Source organism: Arabidopsis lyrata (genome assembly GCF_000004255.2).
Source record: "Arabidopsis lyrata subsp. lyrata unplaced genomic scaffold ARALYscaffold_5, whole genome shotgun sequence".
NCBI lineage: Eukaryota > Viridiplantae > Streptophyta > Magnoliopsida > Brassicales > Brassicaceae > Arabidopsis > Arabidopsis lyrata.
This window is the reverse complement of record NW_003302551.1, coordinates 12,654,012-12,664,584: the sequence shown is the minus strand read 5'-3', so window position 1 is coordinate 12,664,584 and position 10,573 is coordinate 12,654,012. Positions and strand designations below refer to the sequence as shown.

The 10,573-nt window shown below is 30.8% G+C and overlaps 1 protein-coding gene across 1 annotated transcript; it reads right to left on the bottom strand.

The window, feature by feature from the left end:
- Positions 1-894: 894 nt before the first annotated feature.
- Positions 895-2,667, bottom strand: LOC9313556 (1-aminocyclopropane-1-carboxylate oxidase). Its single transcript, XM_021025802.1, has 6 exons — positions 2,520-2,667; positions 2,344-2,441; positions 2,205-2,263; positions 1,312-1,357; positions 1,070-1,149; positions 895-996 (listed from the first exon to the last, which is right to left on the bottom strand). Exons 1-6 carry the CDS (start codon positions 2,611-2,613, stop codon positions 987-989), a joined length of 387 nt encoding a protein of 128 aa, XP_020881461.1. The 5' UTR covers positions 2,614-2,667; the 3' UTR covers positions 895-986.
- Between the last annotated feature and the right edge of the window lie 7,906 nt (positions 2,668-10,573).

Sequence of the window (10,573 nt, the reverse complement as noted above, 5' to 3'; positions counted from 1 at the left end):
AAATTATTAGTTTGTTCTTTTTATTATATTTAAGTTTGTTTTATTCAAGAACTACAGGACACCTATTGAATGATCATCAATTATAATATGCTGTGATTCTATATCTTAAATGGGTTTTTAATTGCTTTATGTGTGAACAAGTGTTGAGTCATTTTCTATTAGCCCCTTGAGTCGATCGAGTCTTTTTCTAATACACTCTGACTGATGCCTTGCATCTAACTTTTTAGATTTATTGGTAAGTACAATAATTTAAATATTTTTCGCAAAATGCTTATTGATTTGGTTGACTTTCATTTCTATAGCTTTATGTCACTAGGAGGAACCAAAAGCATCTCAAGGCGTAGCCAATTTCACTATAGCAATGACCAAGGTGTTGGAACGAATTTGGCCACAGCTTCTATATGTGGCTACTGGCTACATTCTTAATTTGTCTTGTCCATCAATTTTTTTATGTCAGTAGTAATCACGACATATGGAAAGTCCTTTTCTGATAGGACATATGTAAGGGTCCTTGGCTTATGCTTACGTAAAAACAAATCAAATTATTGCTTGTGATTATAAAATTTTGACATAATTCACATAACGATTCCAAGACATCTCAAACAGATTTTTTCCCTAATTTTATATAAAAATACCAAATAACCGTCGTAGATAAAGGATGTAACGCCTTCGACGATTTGTAAACTGGAATAACCCAAATTCCGATTCGAGAAATTCAAACTCATCTTTGTAATCACTTAAATGGTGATCTTTATTAGTTGAATAGGTCTCCATCAAATAGATATAAATCGTGGTGAGAAATCCAAATACAATAGAAATTTTAACAACAAACCAATTGGAAAACGAAGGCATTCATAACATGGGACTTTAGGGCGTGGTACACATGGACCATACTTCACCTAGGTCTGTTTTAGGTGTGCATGTGCTGCTTTGTAACGTGGGGAGATGTACGTTGAACATTTGATCGCTGGATATATATCTATTCATTAAACACAACTATAAACATCTATAAGGCAATGTTATTAGTTGAAGGTCTTAATGCAACAAGGTAAAGATGTTAAAGGCTTACTTGGGAAGGTTGTTTTCGGACTGGCAGTTAGGAAGACACTCTATTATACAGTCATGACTCGGTTTCAGGAAGAATGGAATCTGTGAGAAGAAAACATTTAATTAAATAGAAGTGTTACGTAATTTTTCTAATTCGCTTACGAACATGGTTGATAAAAACTAGATTTTTGAGAAAGGATATCAATGAGATTTGGCTTGTGGCTGAAGATTCTTCCATGCACTATTATATAGTAAGAAACTTACAGAATATCGGTCTTGCCCATTCCCAAGTACCCGATGTAATGTAGACCTGTAAGGTATAAAAACATGTGGAAAAAGATGTTACTACAAAAAAAACTGTACTTGAAAATCATGCTTCATGTTGTATTAAGCGACATATGTGTCACAATTGCCTTAGGAAAATTAAGCTCAAACAAACAAAAACTTTATTCGAAATAGCCATTACTCCAACGCTCCAGCAGATCACCAAGATTCACAATATAGGCTCTATAGACGGAAACAAACAATATAAATTTACCAAAACAGAACATTATAACGTAATAAACAAAAATATGTTATGGGAGTTACTGTAGCATTTTAATTAAATGTATTGTTGGTGCAGGAATTAGCACCTCCGACAATACCGGCTTAAACCGGACGAATTACGAATTAATATGAGAATTCAGTTAAACCGGAGAATCCTGGTCAAGCCTGTTGATGGGCTGGAGAGGGAGATCGCCAGGCGAGCTCGACTCGAAGACGGGAGATCGCCTGCAACCGACTTCTTCATCAATGATCATAAGAAGTTTTCCTCTTGGATAAAGGGGAATCACGAAAATAAAAGAAAAGGAAAGATTCAAGCTCCGAAGATTTAGAAGTTTAACTTATCTCTAAAACCGCCCAAAACTTGTATAAATAGGAGGGTTTGTCCTCTGTTGAGGGGATCGGCAACTTTATAAAAAAAACTCTAATTGTTCTTGAGCAAAAATCCTAATTTTGTCTCTAAGCAATAAAATCTTTTTTTCTTTTGAGTCTTTGATCAGAATTTGCAAGAGAGTTAATTGAATTTGTTTTCTCCTTTAAACAAATTCATCGTGTGATTTTCAGAATCAACATGTATCAACAACCCAAAAACCCCAAATATCTCATTGTTATACCCTTTAATTGATGGAATATATTCCCACTTTTGAGGCATCACGTCTTTATCCTTGCAAATCTGCAATTAGATATTAAGAAGTTTATAAGTAACTTGATCACATATGAAGTTATATGAGAGTAGTAAAAGTTGTGCAATACCTGAAGTCCCATTACACCATCAGTTGCTAAGAGAGACATCATTCCGAAATCAGAATGTGCTCCACATGCATATATTCCTATCGAGGGATCAGACTTCCCTAAAATATAACAAAAAGGAAGAAAAATGAGGATAAGTATGACATTGACATACAAAGCTAATGCAATTAAGAAAATACCTTCATAGTGAAACAAGACCATATCTGCAATTGGATTTCCCAGCATCTCCGGTGTATTGAAATAATCCACATCCAAGTCGAGCGCCAAAGCCATTATTCTCGCAATAGACTTACAAACCCTCCTGATCACGTACAAGGGCTCATCATAAGTATACAGTTTGAAAAACTTTCTTCCTTAAGAGTTCCACAGAAAATATATGTATGGCACCTAGTATAAGAAACAAAGAATTACATACTTATTTAATATTTTATTGTCAATTAATTTTAAGATGTATATCTATAAATTTTGACATGAGGCTAGAGTTCAGAATTCTAAGTATTTGCCTAAGTTTTTTTTTTTTTTTTTTTTGATTTTTATCATCTTTAAGTTTTAACTATAAATACGAGGACGAATCAAACTTTAATTTCCACCTAATTTCCAACTAAATTTTTATCCATCAATCATTTGGGCATTAGCATGGTATCAAATTTTTTATGATTATATATAGATGTAAATGATTGAAATTGTATGATTTCTTAAGAACATTTAAATTATATTGTTTATTTGTTTACGAAAATGATGTTTTAGGCTTCATTTGAAAAAATGATAGTAGTGATAAAAAAAATATTAAAGGATAAGAGATAAGAAATAAAAGTAACTTCGCTCTGATAAATAATGAAATCATGATATTATACCTGTTCATTGTGTTTAAAAATGGAATGTAGATGACAAAAGATGAAAAAATTACAAATATGTTTAGCATTTTTTTTTTTTTAACTATTTTAATATTCTCTAGCATTTTATTTCTTTTGCCTATAGAATGATGTGTATTTTTAATATATTATTCATCAATTATTTACACCTACTAGTGATTGTACCGCGGGACGATATTTTTAAAAAAGAAAATTTAAATTTTAGGTTTCATTTGCTTTGTTAATATTGTTTGTTTTGTTTATTGTTTAAAATTTTATAATTGTATTTTGATTGTTAATTCTAGAATTTCACTCGTGGTATACCGTCCCGTATTAATATCGATCCAAACCCGTCTCACCTTATTATCCCGTCCCGTGAAACTAAACATCATTTTGTTATTTTTTTTTCACAATACTTTTATTTAAAAAACATACAATTTGAGTCAATTTGAAAGTTTTTTTAAAAATAGTTCTATATATATATAATATATATATATTATATATAAGTATAAAAATTCAAATATTATCAATATTATCAACTTTTTTAAATTTTTGTATATCAAAACTATATTATCGTATTTATGTAAATTCTAACCCGCTCTATCACATGATCTATAATCATTAAAAAAATTTAGCAAGTTAAAAATATTTATAATCAAAAAGTTATAAAAGCCATTATTCACAAAAAAAAACAAAAAAAAAGCGTAAAATTTTGATTATTCTAAAGTGACAAAGCGTATAGAGCTTCTTCATCTCACATCTTTTTCATCAAACACAATCTCTTATAATATACCACATGAATCCTAGGAAGTGTTATCAAATCCAAATTAATTAGGATCAAATTTTAAAAAGAAAATACAAACCAAATATTGAAAAGGGGTGAAATGGTACCTTGATCTAAAATTTACAATTAGGCTATATTACAATTTCTCTAATACTACTACTAATTAAAACACTAATTATTAAGACGATGATTGATTATTATATTCCTCCTCTTCCTCCTGTCAACCACTGTACCACAACGCTCACGTTATCGGAGCTCGGTCTTGCTAGAGCCAACTTTGTTAATAGCAATGAAGCATCAGAGCAAGCATTGTGTGCCGTTGCTGTAACGGAATCATCACCATCCGCTCTACCAGCACCTCGAGATCGTTGGTTCGATCGGTCACTGTTACCTTCGGATCTATCATATGGTTTCAAGTAAATATGACCTATATAAACAAAAACAAAAATCAACATATTTAATTCAAGACATGTTATTAAAATAGCTTTACAAATTCGAATCACAAAGAGAGATTCGCTCAATAAATTATCTAGACATGGAAAGAACTCCAAAAACCCTAGCTACATCCCAATAATAACCGTCCACCCGTTTGCACTCTCTACAATATATGACTTCTACAAATAAAAAATCTTGAATCGAATGCACGAGCCGGTTTTGAAAATCTTCGGTCTCTAAGGTAAGCTGTAAGACAAAATTGTCAACAATTTCAATGAGATGCTTTCCTGAATTTAAAAAAGTAATCTGATTTATTAACATAATTAGAGAAAACTAGTTAAAATGACTTACATAAAGATATGATTGCTAGATATTATTTAAAATGACTTACATAAAGATAGCTATCAGGCTATCGGGTTGCTAGAGAGATGACAGAAACGATCGAATGGGGCCCGAATTATAAGAATTTACAAGCACAAGCTTGGAAAGTCAAAGCCCCTCCAAAACTAAAACATTTCTTATGGCAAATTGCTACGGGATCTCTAGCAGTTACTTCAAAATTAGCACATCGAGGGATCCAATGTGACTTTCTCTGTAAAAGGTGTGAGATGGCAGAGGAAACAATAAATCATGCTTTATTTGAGTGCACTCATTCTCAGAAAATATGGGAATTATCAGATATACCTACGGCAATAGGTAGTTTTCCTCTAACCTCGGAATTCTCAAATCTAGATTATCTTTATTGGAGGTTACCATCTAATCTAGATGGGGGAGAGAAAACTTTCTGTTATGCTTGGATTTTATGGTTCATCTGGAAAGATAGGAATAAAAAGGTTTTCAAGGGATTACAATCTGAACCCAGAGATATTTTAAATCATGCTTTGAGTGAAAAATTAATGTGGGAAGAAGCTCAGTTGGATCCGATCGAAACTAGTTCTACTACGGAAACTTTGGAACGACCGGTTCAATCTATAAGATGTCGGATTGATGGTTCTTGGAAAAATTCAGATCCAACAATGGGTATAGGATGGTGGTGTTTTCAAGGAAATGATCAAACGATACTGCTCGGTGCAAAGTGCCTTCGGAGGTGTCCCTCCCCTCTTCACTCGGAGATGGAAGCTTTAATTTGGGCTATGAAGAATATCCTTTCAAGAGGGATCGATTGTCAGGTGTTTGAATCAGACTGCTCGGAGTTAGTCTCGATGATACACTCACCGGATGAATGGCCTGCTTTCTCCAATCTTCTAGACGAGTTTGGTTTTCTCCGTCTCTCTTTCCCTTTCTTCTCGCTTTCTCTTATTTCTCGTTTATGTAATGTTCAAGCGGACTGCTTAGCCCGTTCTTCTAGACTCTTATTTTCTGAAGTTACTTTTGTGAACTCTACTCCTCCTAATTGGGCAACCAATCAAGAAATTATTTATTAATTAATGTGTGGTTGACAAAAAAAAAAAAGAAAGATATGATTATATCTTTACCACTTGTTGATTCTTTGGGTTTTTGCAGTTTCCTCACTTTCCTGTGCTCTAGATAGTTTTGTATTTTGGTTTCTCAGCTTCTGCAAAATTGTTAAAATTACAAATTAGAAAACTTGTTGATGTTCGATATATGGAAGAAAAAACCTATAATAGTTCATCAATACTATAGTTTTAGAGACTTACATATTCAATCGAAAATTAGCTTTGTATATTGCTTCCATGGGTGGAAAATTAGACTTACATATGCATTGCTATTTTTTTTAGGTTAGATAAGAATACATCAATATTTAGTTTCTGTTTAGAAATATGCTCTCATAAATTCGAATATCTCAATTTACTCTTCAATTTAATGTATATATAAAAGATTTTAAATCAGCATTCCGTAATTTTGTTATTTGATAGGATTACATTCTATATTTTGTAGTTATGTTTAAATTGTATTTACTAAAATATCAAAAGATTGCAATCTTTCCAAATATATTCCTATTACTATGAAATTTATTTTTTTCGGAAATTTATTTTAGTATTAAAATCATATTAAAAATATAGAATATGGATGTTGTTATTTAATTTTAAATCATGATCGGAACAATTTTATTTCATGCGTTTAATTATCACATGCGTTGTAACTAAAAAATGAAAAATTTAAGTTGCATTTGTTTTGTTTAGTGTTTAAGATTCTACAATTGTATTTTGATTTGTTAATTCTAAGATTTTACCCGTGGTATATTGTCCAGTATTAATATCGACCTAAACCCATTACACCATATAATCACGTCCTGTGAAATTAAACATCATTTTGTTATTTTTAATAACACTTTTATTTAAAAGACATATAATTGGAGTCAATTTAAAAGTTTGCATTCAAATGGTTTCCATAATATAAATATTTTTAAATTAGTGTTTGTTTTTGGACCAACCCGTAAAAATAATTTATAATTGTATCATAGAATATTAAATAATTATATTTTGATTTGTTAATATTAAAATTTCACATGTGGTATACTATCCCATTTTAGATAATTGTAGAAATTAAAAAAAGATCTGAATGACTCAATTTCGGGTCGGAATAAAAAAACGACATGATTAAATGCACAATTTGTTATTCAAAAATATTAATATAGATTACACACATACTTTTTTCTTCATCGATTGAGTAATATATGTCCGTTTGTAAAAATTTGAATCATAAAATATGCAGAAAAAAAAACTAAAATTTATTAACTATAGATATTGTATAATAATTCAAAATAATATAAATATAAGATTAAATAGAAGTAAAATGAGAATCATATATTTATGTTTAAATTAGGTAGAGAGGTCTTAGGAAATTAGCTCAAATTTGTTATATTAGCATTAAATTATCATATTTGATTTCCTAATCTATAAAAATGGTAAAGAATATAGCATAAATAAAGAGTTTATATATAGTAATTAGTTGAGAAAATATATATAATTTAGATTTTATTAGGTATTTTTCGTTTTTAAATTTTTGCCATGTGGAAGCCCCCTTGGCCCATTGGTTGACCAATGGTTGATTAATGCTTCTACACCAAGAGGTCTGGGGTTCGAATCCCAGGTATTGCGATTTATTAACAAATTTGCAGATTAATGGAGGCAAGTGTGCAAGAGATCTCCAGCGATGTACAATTATAGCCGTTCGTCAGGATTCTACGCAAGGAAGGAAGTGTCGCCAGGTCGTGGATCATTGAAAGTATTCATCAAGATTACGAAGAAAGAAGTGTAGTCTGTCGTGAATCTAGTAAGGGTCGGAAGGAATTGTCAGTTGTAGAATCGTCTATTTAACAGTTCTCATAATTTGCAATTAATAATAAATCTAGACGACAAAAAAAATTTTTTTTTTGCCATAATTTATGGAAAGATCCGATTGAAGATTTCCGGGTCAAAATCAGAAATAACCCGACCCGATTAGAGGAGCAAATTTGTACTTCAAAAATGTTAAGTAAATTGTTGGAAGACCCTTTTGCATTGGTTATGATGGAATGCTTTACTCTCTGTGCTCATGAACCATTTTGTTAATTTTTTCCGTCTCTAGGTCTCTTCTTAGACTTTCATACGTTTAGATTCTTCAGTGATGCTCCTAAATATGACTTGCCCCTCTCGTGCATATTCCTAATCTGTTGTTATTATCCTTCCTCCTTAATTTCACTTTGTATTGCTTCTGAATAATATTTCATTGTTCTGTATGACTATTCAGTTTGAGCATATTAGATACATTGTTCGATAAATTGGTTGATCAGAGTTACATAAGTTCTTTCAGTTTCAAAATATTCCTGTCGAAATTAGTTTTGAGCTCGATAAATTTCCTACAAAGCATTAGTAAAGCTTCTTCACATGAGCATGCCAATTACCTTGCGCTTACGTAAAAGAGTCACTACAAGAGATTAACCGGATAACGTCACTTAATTGACTACGGTTTAAAATAAATATGCCATATATCTCTAGTATTTAATGAAATATGAAAAATTCAGACGAGTGTTGGGCTCATGCTTTCGCTCGAGGCCTATCTGTCGTCATGAAGCAACGAGGAATTTTTGAAAACCTTCCCACTATAGAGTTACTGATTAAAAAGATCAAGAGGAAGTGTCTTTCAAAAACTAATGCACTCATCAAATCTATCGAAGCTGCACCTTCATTGTGTAGAATTTATGGCTGTGATTTCGTTGTGCAATCATCGTCCAAAGCTGAAATTGCTTAAGGATAATGAAGAGTTTGAGAAGTTTATAGAGCGTAGAGTAACCATAAGTCAAGTGGAAATGTGTGTCCCTTATTTGGTAAGGTATTCCCGTTTCAGTCACACAAATAAAGTAAGTTTTTTTTTATCTTTATTCAAATATATCCAACTTATGATCTTGTGTTTGTACTCACAAAGAATGTCTAGCTGATACATATTTAACTTTTTCACGCAGTTCTCAGTCCAAACGCCATTGATATCAATGCTATGTGTTACGAGTCTTTAGAGAACCACCGTGATGTTATAACGGTTTTACCCGGTTGAACGCCACAAGGGTCCCATTATAGAAGTTTATGAATTTAAGGTATATATATATTCCCCTAAATTAAACTATTGGTATGGTTTATCATATAAATATTTATTGATTTAGTTCTTTTTGTTTCAATTTGATCGTCGGTAAGATATTGCATACGCGAACCAATATAGTTTTGCAGAAAATAATTAAAAGCATTTTTCTTCTAGTCTTTGTTGTGACTTGTGATGAGAGACTACTCGGCTCACTGAAACATTATAGTAAAAGTGGACTAAAATGCTTCTTTATTTATAAATTTTGTCATATCTTTGATTTATGTATGTCATATGTAGTCCCGACCCAATATATTATTAAAAAGATAGGCCAAAAGTTTTTTTTTGCCTATTATTATTATAAAAAAATGGTCTATTTTTCAAATTTTTTGGGCCTTTTAATACTTTTTATAAAAATAATTAAGCCTTTTATAGTAGAATTCTCATATTAATAATAATTTTTTAAAATATTTGGGCTTTTTTATATGTAAATCTTTTTAAGAAAAAAAGTTTCGGGGTGTCGCACCTCTACTTTACCCCTTTGAGTCGGGTCATATGAGTTTTCTTTCCCTTTTAAACACGTATCCTTAAATAATAAACTCTTTTTTTTAGGACCCCAAATAGGATTAATGATTAGTAAATTGTAAAATATACATCTTATTATATACATATTGGTTTATGAAGTTAGTAACTCGCATGATCGTGACACATATCAAATTAATCTATAGATCATATGAGTCATGGGCATTCGGGTATCCGTTCGGTTCCGGTTCGATTCTACTCGGTTCGGTTCTAAAGTTTATGATCCATTCGGAAATTGTAAAATTTGGGTTTTAAAATTTAGTATCCATTCGGATATTGTGCTTCGGATATTCGGTTATTTTTAGTATTTTTATATTTTTTGATATTTTTGATTATTCTTTCCATAAATAACTAATAGTTTTGGATATAATTGTATTTTGAGTATTTTTCAGCTATCTGAAATATTTCGGTTCGGTATAGCTCGGTTCCGGTTCTTTCGGTTTTAGAATTTAGGATCCATTCGGATATTTTTAATTTTTGGTTTGGTTTAGGTTCGATACATTCGGTTCAGTTAATTTGCACAGGCCTAGATTAATTGTTGATATGTGTCTAGAAAAGATTTAACCTTTTTTCCTCCAAAAGAAATAAAAATAAAAATAAAAAGGAACATATTTACATATACTAATTATCTTGTTACTTTTGTTTTTAAAAAGTCGTAGTGTCAAAAATTTTATGATTATATATAGATGTAAATGATTTCTTAAAAGCATTTAAACTATATTGTTTACGAAAATGATGTTTTAGGCTACATTTGAAAAATGATAGTAGTGATAAAAAAAATATTAAAGGATAAGAGATTAAAAAAATAAAAATAACTTCGCTAAATTATGATATTTGCTCACATTTTCGTCATCCAAGACCAATTCGAGCTACGATTTGTACAATCTTTTGAAGCTATGATTTCTAAATGGGTTATTCGAAATTTAATTTTAAAAGTGATTAATACATAAATATATAAAGCAATGACATTTGCTTGTAAATACTTTTTTTTTTTTAATGTATTTTAAAAATATATACATAGATTTTGCCGATGTTGGTAATATCCACATGTACCTGTCCATTGTTT